Raw genomic sequence first — 25599 nt, forward strand, 5'->3', positions numbered from 1 at the left:
CGGTTAATAAAATTAATACATACTCTTTTTGATTTTCAATTGATGAAATGAAACTCAGATGTGTGTTGTTGTGGTAGTAATATTCGATGAAATCAATGTGATATGACTTGCTATATCTTTCTTGTTTTCGTTGAAAATTGTTAAATTTTTTTCTTCTTTGGTGATATATGGGTTGATATATAAGATTTAGTTGTTATGAATGATGTAATATTGTGAAATCTGGAGTGATCTTTCTGTTGTTTTGTTATATAAGGTTTAATTAGTATCTTTAAGGTTTTAAAGTGGAAAGCTTAAAGGAAAAAAAAAAATTTGTTGTTGATGATAATTGAAGTTATTTATATTTAAGTATATAGAGGTGCATAATAATATGATTCTTTCTTCTTCTTCTTCTTTTTTTTTTTTTTTTTTTCTTCCGTAATGTGTAATTATATGCAGGAATGAGACATGTGTTTTACACCCCCTGTTTTCTTTTTTACGACAAACGAGAAACAGTGTCTTAGATTGTTTATCTCAACAAACACAGTATACTTGGACCGCAAGAAAATACTCTACAATGTATATACACATTACCTAAACTCACAGCACCAAAGAGTATGGTAGCTACAATGTGTGTGGTTAATAATACCAAACAAAGTTCATGACTAGTCTTTTACCAGGCTGCAAATTTATGCAAATCTTCCCCTCAAAAGACAAGTGTAACGGAAAAGAGCGGAATTAAGACTTACAATAGATGAAGTTTCTGTACGCGTAGTCACTTTCTTGAACATGTAGAATGTATAAGATAAGAAAATAAATCCACTGTTAAATTACCGAGGAAGTGGAGTTTATGATCCTTCTTTATGAACCCTTTCCACTTGCACGGTAGATACCCACTGACCTCTAAATCTGTTTTAATCTACTAACTACATATGTTCAATTTCCTGATATCTTTATATTTTTTTTGAGATTTTAACTTCAACAAAGGAACTGGCAAATGAATGTGGCGAATTGTGTGCGTTTTTCAAATCTTCAGAAGAAAAACCAAAAATAAAAAAAAAAAAGAGATCCAACAATTTTAAATTGCGAGGGTCTTCTCCCCGTACGCTTCAAAGTAGTTCATCAGCTGCTGGTACTGCTACTATTCAATGTTTTCTATTATACGATCACCATCATATTCACATTCAGTCGGATTTATAACTTTCTTCAATTGAGTGTGGTAAAAAAATAAAAAAAAAAAAAAATAGATTTTGCGCATGCCGCATAAATATACACCCCCCTCCTCCACTTTTTTTTGCATCTGATTTCACATCCTACACCTTTCTTTCTTCTTTTTTCTTTTCTTTTCTTTTTTTTTCACTTTAGATATAGCCCCTATTCTACGGTCTTAAACAATACTACTGGTGTATACACTACTTACCTCCATCATAAATCTCTTACACCTAAGACCACATTAGTCAATTGAGAATAGCAAGCGAATCAAAAAGAAGACGTCACTACTTTTGTGTATATGTGAAGTTTAGATCTTATTGTGTATTGAGAATGTATGCACGACCTTATTCTTTAATTGATGTTTGTGACACATGCAAAGAAGGTTCCTTGTCTCTTTTCTTTTTTTTTTGCTTGAAATAGGTCGTGTAATTGAGCACAAATTCATGACCATAACGTGATTCAATTAACAATTCATTCCCTAACAACTTAAACCTTAACTAAACTTAATTTTAAAAGGCTGGGGAGAGTACGGGGTGTAGGCTTAAACGACAACTAAATTGGTCATTCAAGTACAATCGGTTTTAATGACTTACACTACACTTATGCAACCTAATTTCTACATCATTCTAGAATCTTCCATATACACTTTGATATTTTAGTTTTATATGTATAAGAAATCATTCAAAGAATATACACCCCGTGCTGATATCAATTGGGCTACTATCCGGAGTAACTGGTCCCAACGTTCGTAGTGACAACGTTCCGTATACACACAAAAGCTTTTCAATTAAGTGGTAATGCATGTTTCACTCACGTACCACATAAGAAGGATATTATTAAACACAGAACCAAATTTTGTATTGTAAAATCTAAGACACGGTGTGGTTTTGTACTAAAAAATATCTGAGACCGAAATTTAACTAATGCAGGACCGCTTGTTATCCGCATCGTGGCAAAGTCCTCATGTAAAATTGAGGCGGATTGGGAGTGTGATTGCTATCAATAGGTTAAACCTTCCCAAACTTTATCTAGACTTAGGTGAAAACACGAAATATTTAGAAAGCTGTTTGAAATTAGCCATAGCATAAAAATCATGTTGGGCATAATATGCTTTTGATTAGCACTGTGGGTTTAAAACCTCGTCTACTTGTTTTCGATAGTTGCAACATAATCCTTCACTTTGGGAAAATTGAAGGCTTCTTTGGCCCATTGATAAGCCTCCCTTGCCAAATCATCTATCTCTTTCTTGGTCTCTTTATCGGTGAAAATAGTATCAGTTTCCCGTTGTGTTAATCGTGCGAGTGATGGTGACTTCTCTGTGTGGTTCACATCTCCACTCATTCTCCCAATCACGTTCCCACGGGCTTCACCCAAACAAGTTGATGATGCATCAAAGTCTCTTTGATACCTTACTTGGTGTACTTTTATTGAAGAAACTTTTAAACTTTTCACGTAATTGTCACTTTTAGAATTGCGTTGCAAACTTTCATCAAAATCAACACCTGAACTTCCCCTTGATGTTGGTACCTCATTACAATAATAATCAACAATCTGTGTATTCGTACCACTGTTCACTTGGCTCGAAATGGAAATCTCATCCTCAAACCAGCTCTCGTTTCTATTTTCAACCACTGAACGACTGTAGTCACCATTTAACTCCTTTAAAACAGGACCTTCACTCACAATTGTTCCCTTGTCAACGTCTGTATCTTTATTGGTGACTGATAAATCATTGAACGCACTGTTGCTGCATTTAGCCATACTGTGTTCATCCGGAGTATCACCAGATGTGCATTTCACTTTTTGCTCTTTCAAATGAGTAATAAATTCATGAGCTAAAGTGCCGATACCAACATGCTGACTATATGGCTCTCTTCTTGTGATACAAAGGTGATTATTGAGCAGTTTATCAATATGCATAGCTTGGCCTAGTCTTGAATCATTTGCAACACTTTGGTCTCCTTCAACTTTTGACTCCACTGTTGATTCATCAACTACCTTGATATCCTTTCTTTTCGTATCTTCCCACCTTTTGGACCTTGCACGAATAATAGCAGTATGTGAAGACACCTTCTTCCTGCGATTGTAAACACGACCAATTTCATCTTCGTCACTCAATGAATTAAGCTCTTCATTAGGACTGCCTGTCATGGTTCCATCCACTTAATACAGAAATGGTCGGTTTTAGCTTTAGATGTGATATGCAATTGAAGTAAGTGTTTGGCACAAGTATGAAAACGGGGGCGAATAATATGGTTGAATTTGTGAAAAGTGTATTGTTGTGTTATGAGACTCTTGTAAGTCGGTATAGTCTATAGTTATACTTGATGGATGATAACCCTCTTGGAATCGTCAAGGTGAATGTTAGTCGAACCAACTCTATGCTCTTGCTAAATGATGTGTAACTTATTTCGTGACTTCTAATAGTTATGTTATACAAATTGGTTTGTCTTTGCAACCAGCCTGTATACAAACATTTCACCACAATTACTATAGATTAAACGGCATACTTATTTCAATTAAACTATCTACTCAAGACCAATACCTCTTATTTTAATTAAATGGCCCCAAGTCAATGTCCCAATAAAGTAAAAGAAGGCTTCAGGCTCTTGAAGTATGTGTACAGCTTGTACTATCATTCACCCATGTCATGGGGTCCAGCTGCTGCTTTGGTGAAATAAAGGTAGCTCCGGTCCTCAGCAAAGTATTGATTGGACACTCGCCATACTTTGTTTCTTGACGCCTCTCCTCATTTCCATGCTTTCCATGGATGTCATTGAACTATCGTGCTCAATTTTAACGAGATATTCCCGAGTCAGTAGCAAGTGAATTATTATGCAATAAAATTAGCTCACAACGACTAGAGTTATTTTTGAGGATGCTCGTATGCTTCGGTCAAGGTCACTGTCATAACCTTAACGAACTGGTGCTTGTCCTTAATAACCCTTCTAGTGAATCTGCAATTATCATCATAGACCGATCCTCAAAACAGATAAAGTAAATCCCTGGGCTGTATTTCCTGTGAGTTAAAGCTCAGACTTTACCCTGCCTCCCCATCCCAATGAAGTTGCTTACATAAATAACTTTGTTGAATCTTTAGTCCTGATGAGGACACACATACGATTCTGTGTCAACATGGTGTAAAGTGGAATCGGTAACTGCATCACTCTATCTCTTTCATTTACTTGATCTGCTGCGAGTCTCCATACTCTGTCAAACAATCCTAGTAACAGATTATTATCGATGCACATCAAAAAATCACTTTGTAAAAAGTTGCCTCATTTGCAAGAACTACCCCCAATCAAACTGCAAGGCAGCAACTTAAAGTATCAGTAGAAGTGGCATTAGGGTTGAAGGTCCTTCAACTAGTGAAACTTGTCAAATTGATAGAGGTGTTGGTGAACAAACTCTTAGCGAGGCTTTTTGGTCAAGTAGTAATTTATTCCTTTGAATCTCTGTGTATCGATTTGAACCCCACTCTGCTATGAAGCGCATTCAGTTCATCAATAGGTCCATATGATGAGCAACATGGTGTAGTATTGACATTCTTGCTTCGCCATTAGAAAACCAAAAATAGCAGCACACACCACAGAAAAGAAATTTCCCACAATCGACAAAATTTATGACCACTTTCGATTAGAGAGAGAGAGAGAGAGACCGTCCCCTCTAATCACAAACTTAGTCAGCATCAACTCCCACCTATTTCAAGCCATCTAGAACATGCCACGTTTAGAAGATGCCGAGATTAAAAAGTACTGGCAAATATTCCAGGGTTTGAAACCAGTCGACAACAAACTATCCGGTGATAGCGTTGCTCCCGTTTTGAAAAATTCTCGATTACCACAACAACAACTATCAGCAATTTGGGAACTTAGTGATATAGATAATGACGGAAGCTTGGATTTTGAAGAGTTTTGTATAACTATGAGATTGATTTTTGATTTGGTGAATGGATCAATTCCTGAAGTTCCTGATCAATTACCATCTTGGTTGATCCCGTCTTCTAAAGCAGCATTGATTCAAGCCAATCAAGCTGTAAGACAAGGCAGAAATGTTGGGTTGGACTATGAAGATGATGAAGATGGATTGAGTGATGATTTCGATTGGTATATATCTCCTAGTGATAAGTCGACTTATGAGACTATATATCAATCAAAGAATGATCAATTTGGAAGAATAAGATTTGATTCGTTGAATTCGTTATACTCAACTTTGAAAAATGTCCCATCGAGTGATATCTCATCAGCTTGGAACTTGGTGAATCCGAAATCGTTTGAGACAATAGATAAGGATCAAACATTGGTGTTTTTGCATATATTAAATCAGAGAGAAAATGGTAAGCGAGTGCCTCGTGGTGTACCAGCTAGTTTAAGAGCTACTTTTTCAAAGGAAATACCTAGTTATGATTTGAGTGAACAAGCAAAACCACTCGAAACAACAAAAACACAAGCTTCAAAGCGTTCTTTTGCCGAGAGTTATTTGAACAAATTGGGACACGGAAGTAATGGTGATGCTGAAAAGGGAACTGATTTTTCAGCAACGGAGGGTACTGATTGGGAAGAAGTAAGGTTGAAGAGAGAGTTGGCTAATTTGGAAAAGTTACTCTCTGAGGTTCAAAATAGATCAGATGCTGATAAAAAGGAATCTGAAGAGCAAAGAATGATCAAGTATGAGTTCGAGCAATTGTTAAAGTACAAACAGGATCAATATAATAGACAACAATCCGGTACTGGAAATGAAGATTTACTGAAGGTGGAAAATGACATCAAGGATCTTGAAACACAAGCAGAATCGTTGCAAGAGTACTTGGATTCGCGGAATCAAGAATTAGCCAGGTTGAATCAAGAGATAGCATCACTACAACGTTGAATAGAGTGAAAAAAGTTTACAACTCCAAAGACGATTTTTTTTTATTTTTTTGTATTGTGTATGTAATTAGACAAGCTTACTTCTTCTCATCTTACTTCTTTTCATCTTTATTTTCTGGTTCTGGTTCTGGAGTTGGTAATTTAAAGTTTTCTGGAGTGAAATCTTGACCATCACCAACTGGTTCCCAAACAGATGAACCAACAGTGAAATTTCTCCAAGCTTGAGTCAATTCCAATGGTTCATAAACAACTCTCTTTTTCTCTTCATCGTATCTAACTTCAGTATAACCAGTGGTTGGGAAATCTTTTCTCAATGGGTGACCTTCAAACCCATAATCAGTCATGATTCTTCTTAAATCAGGGTGACCAGTAAAGAATACACCAAACAAGTCATAAGTTTCTCTTTCGAACCAATTAGCACCTTTAAACAATGGGGTAACTGAAGGAACAGGACTAGTTTCACTGGCATAAGTCTTGACTCTTATTCTTGAATTGTGTCTCACTGATAACAAGTTGTAAACAACATCAAATCTATTAGTTCTTGATGGATAATCAGCTGCAGTAACATCCATACATGCTTTGAATTGAGCTGAAGTGTGATATTTTAAAAATGACATAACTGGTCTTAATGCAGAAGGAGCAACATAAATAGTCAATTCATCTTTCCATACCGAGAACTGTTGAACGAATTTAGGTAAACATGCCATGATATAAGTACCAAACTTGTGTAATTCTTCAATTTGTACTTTATACTTTTCAGCTGGATTTATTAAAGGAACGAAAATTTCCGGTTCTTCTTTTCTTGGTAATGTTTTGAGATCCACGAGATCCTCTTCATGTGCAATGCGTCTCATGGAGGACTGAGTGAATGCTCTGAAGGGTAACGATTTGCAAGAAACAAATCTTGGGGCCCTTTGAACCGTTCTTTTAAGCACTGTCGATGGAACCATTTTGAAATCAAAATACAAACTCTATTGTTGTTGAATAAATAAGTGTACGAGTAGTACAGGGGGGTGTGGTGATACAAATGGTTAGTGGTGATGTACAAAGTGTCCACAAATGAGCTCTAGTAGATGGTTATTGGTTGTGAGTAAAAAGATCGAAATTTTTTTTTTCTTTTTCTCTTTCAATGCACGCAAAAATGGGTCTTATAGTGGATGGGAGCTTGCAGGAGGCTAATTGGGTAGTACGACTGTGGGTATCTGAGACTGAGAGAGGTTGAGGCGATTGAGTATAGCTAGATAAATGGTTACAATTATAAAGCAGAGTAGCGTTTAGTGTAGTTTTAATGCTTTGCTTGTTCTACTACTAATATCATTTAGTAAGTCAAATTTGAAGAAATACAATTGGGTGAAACCGAGAAACAAATGAAAATGTGCAACTGAGAGGTCGTGTGAATGGCAAAAAAGAGAGTAAAAAGTACCGAGTTCGAAACTGAGGCTCCATTGCTCATTGGAGAGGCATAAGAGTTCAATATAGCCATGATAGCCTTCCTTAGGGTAATCTCTGCATCGTGGTTTGCAAATGCAAAAAAAAAAATGTTAAATCTCTTTGTAAAGCGTGTCATCTTTATGCAAGGACAATGCTAATCTTCTCTGTATTGTTAAATTTGACAAATGTACTATCCGAAGATAGTACGAACAAATCAGTTTTTAGGATAAATAAATGACAAAATAAATCTTCACATGACACATAGTTAAGCAATTTGTCACGTGATGCAAAATCAACCTGTATTGCTTAAATATCAACCAAATCGTTGTCCCACTTTACTAGTAGCATATTCAGGAATTCAACAGTGAGTTAATTTTGATGTTCTCTCCTTTTTTGACTTTTCCGAGTTACAGGCGGTTTCTAGTGTTGTAGTTTTCTCTGGGTCTGCTTATTTCCCACACAGGATATACCAGTCACAAAGGTCATTAAGCTTATTCCAATAAACTTCTAGCTACTCCACCCAATTGGATCTCCATATTTTGTATTGCACCTAGTTGTTGCAAATTTCTTCATACTGAAAGGCCAATCGTTTTCGGGTTTTTTTTTCTCGCCTTTCTCATTCTCGGCCAAAGAAAGAAAGCAAAAAAAAAAAAAAAAATAGAAAAGTTGCCCCACCACCAAACAAGAAAATCTCACAACAGCATAGGAGGACAACAATGGTACGAGGCATAACTTCATCATGGCGACATCCAACCTTGTCGTCAATAACGTCTCCTACTTCTTCATCAATTGTCCTAAGTCGTCACATATCAGTCAATCACAAATCAGTGCCAACATCATCATCATCAGCTGAGGAGGAGGAGGACACTGCTTCTGCTGTCTTGAACAAAACAACCACCGATCTTGACAACATTGGCCAAGTGACTCAATTGAAACCATATCAGACTTTGGAAACTGCCAAGTTTGAAAGTTTGGGCACTCCGCCTACGCTTTTATCGATTCATTCGCCGCCTTCTGTGCCGATTTATCTACGTCGTGGGGCATTGCTATCGATATACGGATTGAAATCGAGAAACAAAAGCAGCAGCAGTAGTAGTGGTGTCAATTCAGATGATGGACCAATCATTCGTAACTCAATTGAGTATCCACAATGGTGGAAACGATTAATATTAACTGGTAAATTCCAAACTTTTCAGAAATTGATATCAACAATTCCCATATCGTTATTAATCAGTAGTAAAAACAAGTCCAACAGTAGCAGGTACAGTGGCAGCAATGGTTCTGGTGGTGCTGATGATTTATCATTTGTCAATTTGATACTTGATGGGCTGAATGATTGGGCAGTTTTGAACAAGGATGCAATTCAAGTCTACACCGGTAATTCATTGTCAGTTAGTGTACATAGTCTACCACGACACATTTCAAAGAAGTTTGCCAAACAGTTGGGTAACCCCACTGGTGGTGGTGCTTCTAGTGGTAATGGTATCTTTGGACTCGGGATTGGTGCAAGTAGAGGAGGAGGAGGAAGCAGCGCAACTTCTTCAAGCATAGCTAGAGTCGATACTGGATTACGTACATTATGGAATCGTGGATACACATTATTAAGCGGAAGAGGACAAGTGGGACTTGTTGGAAATGGAGGTATTTATCAATTGGATGTTGGTGATCAAGAGGAGATTTTGATTAACAAGAGGGCGATATTGGCCATTACTGTGAATGGACCTTTTGATTTGGAGAATTGTATATTGAGGGATACGTCAACTGTATCATCAACAACAGGTACAGGTGTCAATGTAAGTGCTGCATCTTCGATGTTGCTGTTGCGGAGCCTCAAACTGAAGTTGACGCTGGGTCAAGCAACAACAAAGGGCACCACAGCCACCACTACTGCTACACCTCCTCCACCTACATCATCATCAATGGCATACTACCAACTCAAACACTACTGGTTCCGCATAACCCAATACACCAAATCATTCCTTAGATACCTAGCACAAACATATCACACTTTGCAAACAAAATGGAACAATTATAGCCTAGGCACCAATGACTTTGTCAAAGTTGTTGGCCCTAGGAACATACTCATTCAGTCTAGTTTCAACATACCTAGACAACTCGCAAAGAGGCAGTATTTACAACATAACCAAGGACTGCCTATTCTGTTTTCTAATGGGGCTGAGTCACAGGAAGTAGTTGTCAAGGAGGGCAGTGAGAGCAAGTCTACACCTAAGGATTACTTGAGTTATGTTACTATTGATCCTAAAAAGGGGGCTGTTTTCGCAAATACGTCAAATTTCAAACAAACGGTTGATGAAATTGAACATCGTAAACTGTAAAGAGATAATCTATGTATATAAAGGTTACACTAGAAATCAGAAATATTCAAAAGTATCATCCTTAGTGTCTCATTAAAATATATTCGCGTTAAAATGTATAAACTGTTTCAAATAAAATCCTCTCAAATATTAAGTCGAACTGAAAATGGTTAAATCATTAAAAAGTGCAATTTATCATTCAATAGTCATCCCAATTCTGCACTTTTCTAATCAATGGCTCGTTATCAGTAACCACTGAAGGTGGAGATTGTTGGTGGTAGTAGTGGTTTGTTCCTCCAGGCGATAAACCGGCTTTCATATTGTCACTTGGATACAACTCGGCATTGAGAATCTGTGAAATTGGTGGCAAATGCGGCTTCAGCTCACCATTAGACAATGATTTCTGCGACAGGTATTTTTTATCTCTATTGTTATCAAAATACTGTGATGTTGCATTATCTTGCAACTGATGTGCTGTATTAGGCTTTCTCATTTTCCGTTGTGATCTTCTCTTCCTCTTTTTAGAAACAGGTGGTGAACTCTCCTCGCTATCCTCATCGATATCATCTTGGTCATCCTCCATAGACTCATCTTCATCCTTAACACCATCGTCGCCTTCAGTTTCTCCTCCTTCGTCCACCTTGTTCTCAACTATAGGTGATTGATGATCTGTACTAGTAAGACTCCTCAAATTGCTCTTGTTCTTTGGTAAAGAAGCTGTTAGAGCAGTACCCCCATTAGATCCAAGCAAGCTCATGCTGCTGTTATTATTAAAACTCAATGGAGCAAATTTGCCACTTCCAGGCACAGAATTCGGTCTTGTAGTAGAATCTTCACTTGAATTACCAGAATCACGCTGTAAAGAATACAAACTTGTCGAATCTTTTGAGCCACTGCTGATAGAGGAGCTTCCACTACTTGATACGCCATTATTCTTGTTTGATTGTCCACTATCATCAGAGTTTTCACCACTGATCTTGGAATTTTCTGATATTGCACTATCGACATCATCAACACTGCCATTGCTAGAAGAGCATCTTTCCGAGCCTGAACTGGTATCACCATCAGCTTCTTTACCTGGTGATGGACTTTGCGAGAAATCGGCCGCTGGTGGGTGCCCACTAGTAGACAGTACACCTCTCGATGAATCGGCATTGAGTTGTCTTGAATAATCTGACAGCAGCAGCAGCAGCTCCTCATTACTTGCAAAAGTCGATGGGGTTGAGGTCAACCCATTAAAACCGCCTCGAATAGGATGACGATTGTTTCTCATCTCAACAGAAGATCTGTAATTGAAAGCAGATGGTGGAAGTGGTGGTGGTGGTGAAGATCCATTTGGTGTTCCTTGCGAGAGTGGGATCTTACTCGAAGGGTATAGCCTAGGGAGTGGTAGTGGTACAGGAAAGCCAGCTGGTGGCGAATGATAACGATGATGATGATACTGTTGTTTTGACTCTTGATATGTAGGTGTTACTTGTCTACACACATTAGAGTTTTCAGTAATTGCACCACCACTAAATTGTGTATTCAATGGTGAATTGATGTCAGTGCGTCGCCCATTTGGGACTTCTTGGTAGGGAACACTTTGTAAATTGGATGTTGAACTAGAGTTGCCAGTTCCACTGCCCTCCGTGTATAATGATGGGGGAAACTGTGATTGAATTGGGGTTGAAGAACCTGAAATTGGAGCAACCAGAGCCAATGGTGGTAAACTCGGTTTGTGTGATGGTGGAGGACTTCCATGGTAGGAATAACTGTTGGTATATGTTGTTACGTTTCCATGCCTCGCAGTTGCATCTTGTCCACCTGATGTGTCCAGTGTCTCTTGTGCTCCCGATAATGGCACATTATGCAGCTGGTGACCACCATTACACCATAAATTTGCTGATCCTGGTGATGGTGAAGATACAATATAATATTTTGACATCACTTTGGCAATGGCTTTACCCAAATCACTCCAATTAAAAACTTTTAAATCCTTTTCAATATTTCTTGGACGTGGATTTTCCATACTCATAATCAAACTGAAAAAATCACGATCATTTTTGTTTGATCTTGATACTGTAGTTGGTTTCAAGCTTTGCAAATTTCTTCTGATACGATTCTTTTCTTCAATACCAAAACTTTGATGGACAAAATATTCAAGTAATAAGATGATATCAACTGAAGTACAAATAAATTTGTTCTTTTCTCTCCAATAGATGCAAGAAACAACAGCTTGAGTAACTTCATAATCAATTGGTTTAAGTGCATCAAAATTGATAACTTGCATAGTATTGTTGGTATTTTCTCCGTGCAGAATATTAAATCTGACTAATCTTCTACTAGCTTTGATTTCCTCTTCTGACCAATTTTCCGTCATTGTATTGAGATTCTTGATAAACTTGAGATTGACTGAATGATTTTGATTTAAATGATGCAGAAACTGACGTACAAATTGTGAATTTGATTTTGAAGGTTGACCCATGTGGTACAGCAGAGAATCAAATCTGTCATTGGAGGAGGAACCTGTAGTGGTTTGTTTTTCAGAAGGAGCAAGCTGCTGTTGTGGTGGTGGTTGCTGTGGTTGTTGATGATGATGATTTGCTGGTAATGGTAATGTTGGTTTTGGCTGACTCAATGGGTAACCATTGATGTGAGATTGGGGTACATGATCAAATGCAGCATCAGTACCTCCACTACACAGCTGTTGATGATGGTGTTGTTGTTGTTGTTGCTGTTGTTGTTGTAAACTGTCATTGCTTCTGCTATCTTGACCCAACATTTGAAAATGAGGACTAGCTCTCAGGGTAAAGCTATTGTGTTCATTGATGATGTTGTTGTTGTTGTTGTATTGACTAGCAGGACTTTCTCTATGATGATATATATTACCAATGGATGATGATGATGATGAAGAATGAGATGGTGGTGGTTTGGCTTGACTATTCATAGCAGAAGTGATTGGTGGTGGTAAAGACATGAGTGGATGTTGTGGGATAGGAGTAGAATTGAAAGCAGCAGATGGATATGTTTGTGTTTGTGGTGGTGGTGAGTTGGATAAAGTTGTCTGATATGAATTTGGTTGGAAATGTCCACCTCCATTTGGTGTTCCTAGTTTAATATTTGCAGCAATATCAGACGTTGATCTGTAGTGGTTGTTACCTGTATTTGTGTCATCATTATGGTTACTACTATTGGTGTTGTTGTAATATAAGTTGTTGTTGTTTTCATTGGTATTAGCATTGGTTGTAAAATTGAAATCCCCCATAACAAAAAAACGTGACAAGTGGGAAAAAAATAAAAAAATTAAAATTTATGAAAAATAAAAAAATCAAAAAAAAAAAAAATTTATACTTTTTGATTTTGAAAATGGGTACACTCTGTAAGTGTGGATGTGTGTAGGTGTGTAGGTGGGTTTGTTGGATTGTTAGATATGAGATTGCTGTTTTGGATACAGTTTTCTTTTGTTTTAAAGTGAATGTATTTTTATAGATAGGGTGTGTGTGTGTGTGTTTTGTCTTCAATATGTATGAATACTATGTGTATCTGTTATCATGTAGTTTTTTTAATTGACTTATAAAACACTGGTCGTTGTAAGTGTAGTTGTATATAAGTTGGTTCTTTTTTTAAAAAAATGTTTGATGATGGGTCTTTTTGGTTGATATTTATATTATATTTATATATTATTTATATATTATATTTATATTTTTATATTTTATTTTATTTTTTGAAGTCCGTTACACAAACTGCAATAGAAAATAAAAAATAATAAGAACAGAATATTCTCTACAGAAATACACTTTTCAATAGAATGACATCACTCTTTCTTTCTTTCTCTATCTATCTATCTTAATAAAAGGTATTGTATATATATATATATATATATATATAATAAAAAGAACAATTGAATTTCATCATATGAGTATTAAAGTTTATATATATATATATATATATATATGTATGTATTGTGTATGTATTACATAAAACGGAATTCAGATTCAAATCTTCTCTTCACTAAACTAAATTAGACTAACTAAATAAAAAAAAATAAATAAAAAAATAAAAATAAAAAAACAGATGATAGCCAGACAGGAACAAATATACTTGTATTAATATATACATATATACTTTCTCTTACTTTCTAAATTAGTTTTATACTCATATAATATGTGTATTATCATACTACCAAAGTAAGTTTGGTTTCAGTCAGTTTTCTTAAAGAAAAAAAAAATTTAAAAAAAGTTTTATTTTTCTCTTCACTGAGACATAAATGAGACAAATTTTGAGACAACACATATCAAAAAAAAATATATATATATATATATATAAATATAAAATATAAATATAAAATAAAAAATAAAAAAAATTAAATTCTATGCGAAGTCCGTTGCCCTCGAATAAATAGAAAAAAAAAAAATATAAAATAAACATATGATAGTATATGTATGTTTGGATGTATGTATACATACAAATATAATTTTACCAAAAATACACTACCTTTTGCAACACACACTTTCTTATATTGCTATATTCACATATACACAGTATACATATATATATACAGTATATACAATACAAATGTATATCTAATCTTTCATATATATATGTATTAAACGGAGTTCCAACTACTAAAAGATATATATATATATATTCTAGTTCCTGTTCCTAAAACACGGTGTCTTTTACTAAGAATGTAATCTCTGATTCCTTACTACTACTCTGAAAGTCCATTAGCTGGATCAATGTTATTATCAGGAGTTATATTACTACTACTACTACTACTATTCATATATATTGAAGACCTCTTTGACGAAAAATAAAAAAATAAAATATAAAATAAAATAAAATAAAATAAAATAACGGATTTCAGTCTTACACAAAAACCCAACAAAATTAATATAAAAACCCCTTATGCATCAAACACATCAAAAGCACTAGTAACTACAAAGAAGCGCACATATTACACACACTCTCTCTTTCTCTCACACGCAAACCCAACAAACTTCACATTACACATTGTACTCCTTACATACTAAAAGAAATCATAGTTTCTTTCTTTTTTTTTTTCTTTTGCCCCACCCACCCCACTTCAACATGTGATTAGACAGAAAGAAAAAAAAAAAAAAACATACATTTATTACTCTATAGTACATATTCTCCACTTCATTTTACAGTCAAGCTTATACGATGTAGTATCTATCAATACTCTACTTTTCTTCTCTTTCCACAGATATAAATACACTCATGTAAACAAAATCCTATTTCTTCTGCTTCTTCATTTTATTTTTTTTATTTTTTATGACTATTTTTGCAAAAATAGTCATAAAAAATAAAAAAAATAAAAGTAAAATATGAGCAACAACACTTTAATGTAGATCAACTTACCGCCTTCTCAAGTCACAACATCCTTAAACTAAGCAAATACATAATATGTATCTTATCACTTCACCATCTCTATTTAAAGGTGCAAAAAAAAAAAACAAAGATTCAAAAAGAAAAAAAAATAAACTTGGCCTGAACGATGCGGGAATCGAACCCACGGCAATTGCTTGGAAGGCAATTATGTTACCACTACACCAATCGTCCCAATTGATGACATTGTTAGTTAAATCTGCGAAGCAGTCCTCTTGAAAATAGTCACGTTAAAGAGACTCACTTGCTTTGATTTCATGGCATTCATTCATTAAAGAGGGCCTGTATAATCATATTTTAGTCATCAATCACTTCTTCTATCATATAGGTTTCCACAAGCGAGTTTTCAAGTAGTTTTAGTTTACTTACCTTCCCTTTCAATTGGCCCAATTCCTCAATCTTCAATAAGCTAAAGCTTTCCCACACCAGATCAAAATGCAGAGGGAAGATTACAAAGAGTTGCTAAAAACCACTCTACATTATCTTCATTTTGCTTTAACAAAATAACAATTTTAATAATTTTACATTAAAAATAATTACCGTATTGCCGTTTGGGTCTCGAAACCTGCCATTTGTGTTTTCTCGATTCATCCAGGAGCTAATTCACACTTGGGTACCGATTGAATATCGAAGTAAAAATTTCACGGGCACCAACTAAACTGGGACATCCACATCAAAGAATACGCAAATGTTTTATATGCCACGATGCAAACACGTACCAATTTAAGAACACTAAGAAATTGTACCGTAATTAATAGATGAGAAAATGCCGAAACTTTTCACCCAATATAAAATCATTCACATAAAGAAATGATCTATTCCAAATGAAAAAAGACATCCTTCTAGTCTCGTCCACATTACGATAAACTCATAGTAAAAATCTTTAAGACCCAAGAAAACAGAGAGCGGACCTAACAATTGCCAACACATAATCCTATTCTATCGATTCATTCCAATTGAAAATTTCCTCTAAAAGGAATTACCTTTAATAAATATTCCTCTAGGTACATTAAAACGCATCAACAACTATGCAACCAAATACCAAGACAAGCAATTAGTTTCTTCTTAAAAAGAAAATTAGGTGAGCTGACATGGTTGCATTTGAAATTCAAGTGTGGGGTATATGTAATATATCATCATTCTGTGGAGATAAAGGCTTACCCCATGGCAGAATGCCAATATGAATGATGATACACAGTCTCCCTCTCCCTTGTCGAAAGCCTCTCCCCCTGATCTATTGATTCCAATTGACAAAAGAAATGCACCAGGAATCTAACTCAGTTGAAGAAGGCTCCAAAATCCAATGCTCATGTAAATTAACCATTTCACCACATATGAATAACCTCAAACACACAGACTAACCGTTACCATTATAGGTTAGCGGAAAGATACATTAACAACATCCACAGAAAATTTCTACACCCAAACCACGAATATCTAAACAAAATGATCGACAAAGAGCAAAACTAAACATCTTTAGCTTTGTTTTATTTTTCATATATTTGGTCGACAAAAAAATTATATTTGTTGAGTATTGTGCACGACCGAGACAACCTAGTTGTGTGTGTGTTGCCATAGAGATAGATGACATCAGGAGAGATTGAGTAGATATGTTGTAAATGATGTACGTTTACTTGTAGATGATGTATCAAACCTATCCCCTTTTTCCAATAACGTGGCTCACATATTACTATCACATTAAAGAAGTATAAAACATTTACACCCACGCAAGATGTCCCATTCGGGAAATCACTAGACGTCTCTCAGTGACTATATCATTAACCAGATATTCAACTCCCTCCCCTGTTACTTATGACAGCGCCTTCCCAACTTGTGTTAATCACCATTCTTGTGTCTCTTTCCCTCATCGGTGGAATAAAAAAAAAAAAAATATCGCGATAAGACACAACACATCAGTCTAGACACCACCACTAGCCACCGAGATGGACTTTTTATTCGACCTACCGACACATTTGCCCAATGAGACTCCAGATATGCTGACTTCAGAAGCTCCTAGTGAACTACATCCAACCCCAACCACTGAAAATACACATGATATCGAAGAGACACAAGTTCCACCACCACCAACTGATGCAGCCACCACCAGTACTAAAAAAGTAGTAGCCATACCGGGAACCAACATCACATTACAAACAGAAGAAGATATAGCTAAATGGATAGAAGAGAGGAAGAAAAACTGGCCCACTAAAGCCAATGTTGAACGAAAGCAACAACTCAAGGAAGAGAAACGTAAAACAAATGAAACACAGAGACTGAAGCGACAGCTAGAGGAAAATGGAGATGCTGCTACTCCCCAGGATAATAAACGAAGTAAAACCATTTGTCGATTCTTCGAACAATATGGTAAATGCAAATATGGGAACCGGTGTAAAAACATTCATGAAGTTGTCAATCCTCGAGATGATCCCAACCCAATTGCCACTAAATTCAACAACAGTTTAACTCATTACAAGAGACAATTGAATGGAATCACCATCCTTGTGCCCAAATTGTACTCCAATAGGACTGAAAATACAGCCACTTCAAAATCATCCCTTTTCAAGCATTTAATCAGTCAGGATCAAATGAAGAATGAAAATAGTTTGGTTATTGATTTCATTAGGTACCTCGACGACAAGGGAATGATCAACCACGATATAATGAAGAAATGAGTGTACAAAGCTTCCAATAAAACGCTTGTGAAAGGTCCTCTGCATGCATCAGAAAGGCATAGGAAGTCAAACTTATATATCTTTTCCTCCTTTTCTCCTTTATGTGCAATAGGAGCTAATCATTTATTTTCTTGACAGACGGTTTGCTACCCCTCCTGGCGATACCAATTTAAGAGACCTTTTCATGTACTAAAAGCAAAGATAGAGAGAGAGAGAGAGATAAAGAAGCAAAGAGGAAATAAAACAACTAACACAATATAAAACTCTTTAATATTAAAAACATCAAACTCTGAAATACATACTTTGAACAAATGAATGAATGAAAGGAGGAGGAGGAAGGATCTTTTTCAACAAACAATGGGGATAAAACTAAACGGCAAACTGGACAGGAAACAGTTAAAGGAAAATCATCTGGGTAAACAGCTATGCTCTTCATTAATCATAGCATTAATCAGTCAGTGCATGTATTGAGCAGCTCATCAAAATTGATTGATTATCAAATGACCTTTTACCCAATTCAGATATAGAAAGAAAAGTCCATGAAACTCAAAAGGCGACTAATCTCAAAAAAGAATATCAGAATCAAATGGGTGATGGACAAAATTAAATCCATTTGGGGAAATCAGTGGAAACCATAATAACAATTGTACCTCATTTCTAAAATTCAAATAGTTAGTGTCTGTAATGAACAATAATAGCAAATCGTACTGAATAACAGATGAAGAAACTAAAGTGGACAGCAAACCAAAGAAGAACTCAAAGAAACCTCCAACAACCAAAACACAAATGAACCCATATCAGCGTTCTCAACTAGACCCAATACCTCAGCAATATCAAAGCTTCACAACAAGGTTCTTCCATAAACTTCTTCCAATACTATTTTCCGTCCTATAATCTACCCCCAAAAAAGTGGACGAAGTTTTTCCAGGGAACGATTATTTAAATAGTTGGAAAGGTAATTTCATTACCATTGTTTTTCTTAGCTGAGGAATTATCATGTGGTCTGAAGTGAAACTGTGTTGGAACTTAAGTGATGAAGTTTTTGAAGATGATAAAAATGAGACTCTGTGTTATTGTACATATAATGATATTGATATGTTGAAAAGAAGTGTTATTCAAAAGTGTTGAAAATTGGGTGGCAAATAGTTTTTATATATATATTCATAAAAGGATATTGAGCATATCAATTTAATCATATACAAACGTAAACATAGTAAAACATAAACAACAACCGCCTTATAGAATTTGGTTGCCAAAATTTATTTTTTATTTTATTTTATTTTATTTTATTTTATTTTATTTATTTACTGTTTACTTCACTGTCTTGTGAGATTGATCCAAATCTCATCTCAGGCTAACTCCTTTACTTGACTTATGCCTTTCAAACTGATAGAATAGAGCTTCCTACACTTAAGCTTAGAACGTTTATAAATAAATATAAAAAAATAAAAAACTTTTTCCCCCTAATACAAATCCCCATCGTATTTCTTTGTAGCATCCAACAAAATAGTACATTGTTTACCAATATCAGCCAATTTACTAATCACAACCCCATTTCCTTCACCAAACCCATAAATGGAATAAGGAAGTCCCACTTTTTCACAAAAATCAATCACATGTGGTTGTGCACGTCTGAAATTATGACGAGGTAAACGAGGAAACAAGTGATGAATAGCTTGGAATTGTAAACCTCCATGTAAGAAATCCAACCATTCAGGACAATCAACATCCATGGTGGTTCTAAGCTGTCTTGAAGGGAATGATTCACTCACTCCTAAATCCGATGTTGACATCGCGAAATGTGATAATGTGATTTGAACATGTACCAACATGGTGGCAATGTGACTCACCATTATATAATTGAACCTGTTCCATCCACCTTGAATCGATTTGGTAACCATGACGTAAAAGAACCAGTAGAAAAAAAAACTCAACCCAGCAAGTTCAAAATATCTAAACCAAGCAGCTTTACCTTTTCTTGGCCCCTGGGCTAATAAAAGATGGGTCCATGATAATCTATAAAGATTGAATCTTCCAAAACACAAAATAGGATAGTAAAGAAACTTTTGCAATGGAATCAAAGCTTTAGCAAATGCATCAAAATACAACACTTTTTCATAATACGTCGAGTAGATATTATCAAATAATCTCACACTAACAGCGAAGAATGGTAAATGTTGAATATCAGGATCATGAACAGGATCATTAGTGATCAAATGATGAACATTGTGATTTCTCTTCCACCAACCTAAACTCAATCCACCAAACCACGCAGCAATAATCATTCCAAAAGTATTATCAAATTGATAATTGTGGGTAATGGAAACATGTCCAGCATCATGAGCAACAAACGTAGCTTGGTGCCATGCCATACCCATAAAAAATGCACTAGTGATGAGCCAATTCAACTTGAAGAATGACAAGGAGTACAAGAAAAGAGATCCAATTTTGGTAACTTCTCTCACATATGCCCAATAATCGCATTGATAGAAATTGTGACTAATGAGGAATGCGTGTAGTTTATCATACTCATCTCGTAAATAGCGTTGTGTTTTGTAGTCTAATGGAGGGACTGACGAAATATCCTGTTGTGACAATTGATTATCATAATTTTTCATAAGAAGCTTTGGATCAACAATAGGAGTATGTTGAACTGGAAACAATTCATCTTTATTCTTCTCTGTAACCAATACATTTTGTGGCACCACTGGCTTAACAAGTTTAGGATCTACCTGTTCTTCATGTGGTGGTTTTTTCTCCTCCTTTGGCAAATGAACCAGTTTATCCGACTCTGAACTTGGCAACGAGTGTAAATCCAAATCTGATCCACTTTCTGATAAGTTACTATCCAATTTCGAATCCAAATCAACGGCCTTGACCTCAATATATCTCCCCTTTTCATACACAGCCCCTTGAATTGGCGGTAAGAGATTTTCCCAAGCATGGTCAATTTCACCAATCTTGAAGTTCTTAAATTGCTTCACCGTGTCTATTTCATGATAGGCATTCATCTCATCAGTGGCATCTCTACCAACCAAATGGTGAATCGCTTTATCTCCACCTGGATGTCTCTCTATCCATTTAGTCAAATTCAAAACCAGTCTGTTGTAGATGACAATAAGCTTCCCATCGGCTAAGAGATCAATGACATCATTGCGAGAAAGAATCTTTGGAGCCCTGTCTGATGTCATAGTTTCTTTGTCTGTTGTTGACTGCAAGTTAATGTGTCAAAAAGTGAAAAGTGAAAAGTGAAAAAAGCGTAAACTTTGATATGGTTTTATAAGTTTATTTTTTTTTTTTTTTCTTCTGCTTCTCGAAGGGGTCGTTCTCGCCCCTGAGTCTAGACACAACGGAGATACCAAGATGCAACCGAAAAAAAAAACAAAAAAACAGGTGATTGAGCTAGTTTACGCGTCTGTAAACGAGGAGCGCACATACTCAGTTAACACTTTATATTAAATGTCTAATAACATCTATTTAACAACTCATATGTAGCTGGGAAAAAGATTGGTATTAAGTAATTATCATTAAGGTTAGAAGTGCCTTCTAATAAACCCGCCAATATAATCGTAACAAACAAGTTTTCCCAATTGGCCACTGGCAAGTAATTCTTATCACCCTCATTCATATATTCCACAAGATTGATGGCTCCCAATACACCAACAATGAATGCCAGTGTACCTTGAACCGATTTTTCACTTCCTTTCCATTTGATTGAGCCAAATTTTTTACCAACGACTGACGCCATGGTGTCCCCCACTCCTAAGGTAATTGGGCCAAGGTATCTTATTATAGTTGTCTTTTCTCCGTTGACAAGATAATCGTAAACAACAGGCGTAGTGACTCCCACAAGCAAATAAATATACGATAAATTCAATGGTCCTTGTTTATCTTTTGCATCTTGAAACTTATCAAGCACATTGAACAAGAATTTGCCAATAAACGTGACTTGATTAAGTCTGAGAACCTCAACTATCAAAAACACAATAATCATACCAAGTAATGCAATCAAAGTGAATTGCGATTCACCAAACAAGATTTCAGGGGAAAATGTCAATGCAAAAATGACATATAAATGCCAAACTTTTCTCCTCACGTTTAAACTGAATGAATCAGCAAGGAAGAAAACCAATGGTATCACAATGATTGCCAGGCTCATCCAAACTTTCATCAAGTACATCTTTTCCGCATCATTTTCAATATACTCTAGTAACCAAACCAATGCGTTTTTGCCAACCACGCGTTCCAATTGGAAAATAGTCAAGTAGGAGAATATACCTCCAAAGACTGCAATGTTTATGAGCCCCGGCAAATACGTATAAACAGGATATGCGAAAAGGGAGGTGACAATAAAGCTAACTAGCAACTTTTGGAATATCTGCAATGGCAATGCTTGATCAATCAAGTCATGGTTGAATATGATATTCACAATTAATAAACATATGAGCTGTATCTCTGATTTCTTCAATGAGCGCTTGCTCTTGGCAACATACTCATCTTCCAACCCGTCTAAATTAATATCATTAATATAATTTAAAGCAAAATTGAGGAAGAAATGAGTCGAAGCAATCTGAACAAACTGAGTTGTATCCAAAGTAGCCTTTGAGTCCTCTTTATAAATTTCGTAAAAAATCACACTCGATACCAAGTTGAATATAGGATTCATTTGATCAACAATAAAGTAATTGAGAGCACAATTGATTGTAATCCAATTTTGATCAAAATGAACAATGCAAATCAATGAAGGAATCAAAACACAATAAAAGTAATTGAAATCAGGAATGTGAAGTTTCTCCAGTTTACTCTTGACGATGCTAAGTATTGTACATGCAACTACTCCAAAACAGCTAAAGAACACCATTGGTAATGTCTGTTTCAAATGTTCAAACTTGTCCTGTTTTAAATAAATCAATTGCGCAAAAAACGCAATAAGTAGCAATTGCACCCCTTTCAAGAGATTGACATGTTGATTAGCAAAGTCTTGGAATTTGTAAAGATAATTGAATGGGAATCCCGCACTTTCAATATCTTCTTGAGCACTTCCCAAGGGCTCATTATCAACCTTGGCCTCAACATCCTTAGCCTTCTTTTCTTCTTCTTCAAAAAGTGTTGGATCGGCATTCTTGAATATCGAAGCTGTAGATCTTAATGTTGGATCATCCTGCGATGAGGTCTTTTTGGACCCATGTCTATGTCTCGCCATGGTTTGTGGTAATAGGAAAAACAATGACATTCACAAGAGAAACAATTTTTTTTTTCGTTTCTGTTGTCCTTTTTCCTTTAATCCATGAATCTCACTGTATACAGGATTCCTCATTTGCAACCGTTTTTACTCAGCCGTTTTACAATTCCTACACTAGTTCCACAACTTAATACAATTCATATACAACTTATATCTACACCCCCTCTCTATAAAGAATATCTAAAACCTTTGTTTTCAAAATCAGTCATACCCATGAATCCATTCAATACTGCTTGCTCAGCTTGCTCAGGAGTTTGTTTACCCAATTCCTTATCTCTTAAACTGTTTCTTCTCATGTACACCAACCTAATCAATATAGCCAATGCCATGATACCACAATAGCTTGTCAACATTCCCATAATACCACTTCTATACTTTGGTGCTTGATCAGCGTAAAAGATATTTGCACCAGTAATGTTACCAGCTGCATACATCAAAAACCATAATCCATTAGCAGTGGTCTTTTTCGAACTTCCTGACACATTGGCATTCAACAAGGTCCAACACATGATAATAGGACCCCCAATGATATACTGTAAGAACGAACATCCAACTAAATCCCACCTTTTCTCCAAGGGTATTGTTTGAATACCAATCAAACCACCTAGTGGCGCTATGCAAAACACAAACAACACAACACATCTCATATCTTTGACCCTCAAGGCAATATAACCACCAACAAGAACAACCACCAATTCAATTGCACCCAAAGGCAATTGCAATGCAGTAGCCTCAATTCCCGTGAAACCAAATCCTCTAATCAATGCAGAAATAAAATTGGACGATCCACCATTGATGACACCACTTGCTAAACCAATGGCTCCTAACATCAACACCGTAGTATCCTTAATTGCTTCGAATGCTTGATGTTTTTGGAATTTCTGATCCTTGACACCTTGGTTGTTCTTGGCAATATGTTTAATCAAAATCGACTTTTCTTGTTCAGACAAGAACTTGGCAGCTTGAGGCGAATCAGGACAGAACCAAAAGAATATAATTGACCAAACAAAGTTGATTAATCCAATAACAAGGAAAATAAGTTGCCATTGGGTGACTGTAGCATTTTCAACATGTCCTAATCCGAAAGCTAATAAAGCACCCAACATTGTTGCAACACCATTGAATGACAAAAACAAACACATTCTAATGGGTTGTTGCTGAATAGTGTAAAATGAACCACAAATCATCATACACGAAGGGCTAATACCCGCTTCAAACATACCTAACAAAAACCTAATCACCAAAGCACCAGGATAGGTTTTTAACCCAACGTGACCAATCAAGATAATCGACCATGAAAACAACATAAATGAAGTGTACTTGGCCACAGGTAACTTTTGAATGATATAGTTACCAGGATATGCCCAAAATAAATAACCAAAATTGAAAACAGCTGCAACCCATGAATATCTCTGTCCTTCCAAACCCAAATCTTCAATAAGTGTATAGGCAGAAGCATAATTTAATGACAATTTATCCAAAAATTGAAGCATATAGGTACAACACAATAATGGCACAATTCGATAGTCCAACTTTCTAATAATCTTTTTATACATTTCAGCATCTTCCTCTTCAGAAACGTCTTGGGCTTTTTCATAAAGTTCTAAACCAGTTTTGTTGAGTGAACTAATGTGGCCCTCTGGAATGGCTTCCAAAAGATGATGAGCATGATCTTTTTCAAGATCTTCACTTGCTCTATCAGAAGAACTCAATCTATCAGTAGAACTCATTTTTTTTTATTGCGTGATGGGAAACTTGATCCAGATTTGACAATGAACAAAGGCTGATGAATTTATATACCAAGTCTAGGTCATCTTGAAAAACGTGAAGGGATTAGACCTCCGAAACCTTAAACAAGATAGTGAATATGATAAATAATATTCCAGTGACAAAACTTGGAAAATTGATTCCTTATAATACGAACACGATGAGATTAGACCGATTTTGTACTTTTCTTGTGCCGTTATCCCAACAAATAGATCTCGACACCTGCTTGTAAAAGCCGTTTCTGGCATCAGCCGAGGTAAAATCTCTCCACAATCCGAGTCTTCTTATCAGTTTATTTTCTTGATTAATGCTGTTTCATGCAATCTAACCTGATAACGAGCGGGGCTGGTCACGTGTAAATATATTCTGATAAACTCAAAATTTGGCCATTCTTGGCAAGAAACCGACCAGTTTTTGAGATTTTTTTTTTTTCTTGGAATCTAAAGCATAAACGACTTGGTATCGTGGAATCGGTACTTGATGCTTTGGTTTTGAATTTCTTGCAACCAACTCAGCGCTTGAAGTGGAGCCAACACTTAGTCAGGATGGGTCATTGTGTAATCAGAGATCGTAAACAGTGAGCTCGAGCAACTCTGGTCTTGTTTTTGTTATTTGATTAGTGATCATTTCTATGTGTCAGTGTTGATTGTAAAAATGAATACGCGTCTCAAGCAGAAAAAAAAAAAAGTTAAAAACAAAAACAAACAAAATCAGTAACTTTTCTT

At 35.8% G+C, this 25599-nt stretch overlaps 9 protein-coding genes across 9 annotated transcripts; 3 read left to right on the forward strand and 6 right to left on the reverse strand. All coding sequences in view use genetic code 12, as the record gives it.

Moving 5' to 3' along the window:
• Window positions 1–2331: 2331 nt before the first annotated feature.
• Window positions 2332–3339, reverse strand: I9W82_000460 (uncharacterized protein; the record flags this gene model as incomplete). Its single annotated transcript, XM_067693689.1, has 1 exon — window positions 2332–3339. One exon carries the CDS (start codon window positions 3337–3339, stop codon window positions 2332–2334), a length of 1008 nt encoding a protein of 335 aa, XP_067550486.1.
• A 1569-nt stretch (window positions 3340–4908) lies between these two features.
• Window positions 4909–6057, forward strand: END3 (End3p; the record flags this gene model as incomplete). Its single annotated transcript, XM_067693700.1, has 1 exon — window positions 4909–6057. The coding sequence occupies one exon, from the start codon at window positions 4909–4911 to the stop codon at window positions 6055–6057; it is 1149 nt and encodes a 382-aa protein (XP_067550487.1).
• Window positions 6058–6148: 91 nt separating this feature from the next.
• On the reverse strand, window positions 6149–7006 carry ALI1 (Ali1p; the record flags this gene model as incomplete). The annotated part of the gene is made up of 1 exon (XM_067693711.1): window positions 6149–7006. The coding sequence occupies one exon, from the start codon at window positions 7004–7006 to the stop codon at window positions 6149–6151; it is 858 nt and encodes a 285-aa protein (XP_067550488.1).
• A 1197-nt stretch (window positions 7007–8203) lies between these two features.
• On the forward strand, window positions 8204–9823 carry I9W82_000463 (uncharacterized protein; the record flags this gene model as incomplete). Its single annotated transcript, XM_067693722.1, has 1 exon — window positions 8204–9823. One exon carries the CDS (start codon window positions 8204–8206, stop codon window positions 9821–9823), a length of 1620 nt encoding a protein of 539 aa, XP_067550489.1.
• A 178-nt stretch (window positions 9824–10001) lies between these two features.
• I9W82_000464 (uncharacterized protein) lies at window positions 10002–13049 on the reverse strand (the record flags this gene model as incomplete). Its single annotated transcript, XM_067693731.1, has 1 exon — window positions 10002–13049. The coding sequence occupies one exon, from the start codon at window positions 13047–13049 to the stop codon at window positions 10002–10004; it is 3048 nt and encodes a 1015-aa protein (XP_067550490.1).
• A 4087-nt stretch (window positions 13050–17136) lies between these two features.
• I9W82_000465 (uncharacterized protein) lies at window positions 17137–17865 on the forward strand (the record flags this gene model as incomplete). Its single annotated transcript, XM_067693742.1, has 1 exon — window positions 17137–17865. One exon carries the CDS (start codon window positions 17137–17139, stop codon window positions 17863–17865), a length of 729 nt encoding a protein of 242 aa, XP_067550491.1.
• Window positions 17866–19328: 1463 nt separating this feature from the next.
• Window positions 19329–21056, reverse strand: SLD1 (Sld1p; the record flags this gene model as incomplete). The annotated part of the gene is made up of 1 exon (XM_067693753.1): window positions 19329–21056. The coding sequence occupies one exon, from the start codon at window positions 21054–21056 to the stop codon at window positions 19329–19331; it is 1728 nt and encodes a 575-aa protein (XP_067550492.1).
• A 272-nt stretch (window positions 21057–21328) lies between these two features.
• I9W82_000467 (dolichol kinase) lies at window positions 21329–23068 on the reverse strand (the record flags this gene model as incomplete). Its single annotated transcript, XM_067693764.1, has 1 exon — window positions 21329–23068. One exon carries the CDS (start codon window positions 23066–23068, stop codon window positions 21329–21331), a length of 1740 nt encoding a protein of 579 aa, XP_067550493.1.
• Window positions 23069–23274: 206 nt separating this feature from the next.
• I9W82_000468 (uncharacterized protein) lies at window positions 23275–24837 on the reverse strand (the record flags this gene model as incomplete). The annotated part of the gene is made up of 1 exon (XM_067693775.1): window positions 23275–24837. One exon carries the CDS (start codon window positions 24835–24837, stop codon window positions 23275–23277), a length of 1563 nt encoding a protein of 520 aa, XP_067550494.1.
• Between the last annotated feature and the right edge of the window lie 762 nt (window positions 24838–25599).

Source organism: Candida metapsilosis (assembly GCF_017655625.1).
Source record: "Candida metapsilosis strain BP57 chromosome Unknown scaffold1, whole genome shotgun sequence".
NCBI classification, from domain to species: domain Eukaryota; kingdom Fungi; phylum Ascomycota; class Pichiomycetes; order Serinales; family Debaryomycetaceae; genus Lodderomyces; species Lodderomyces metapsilosis.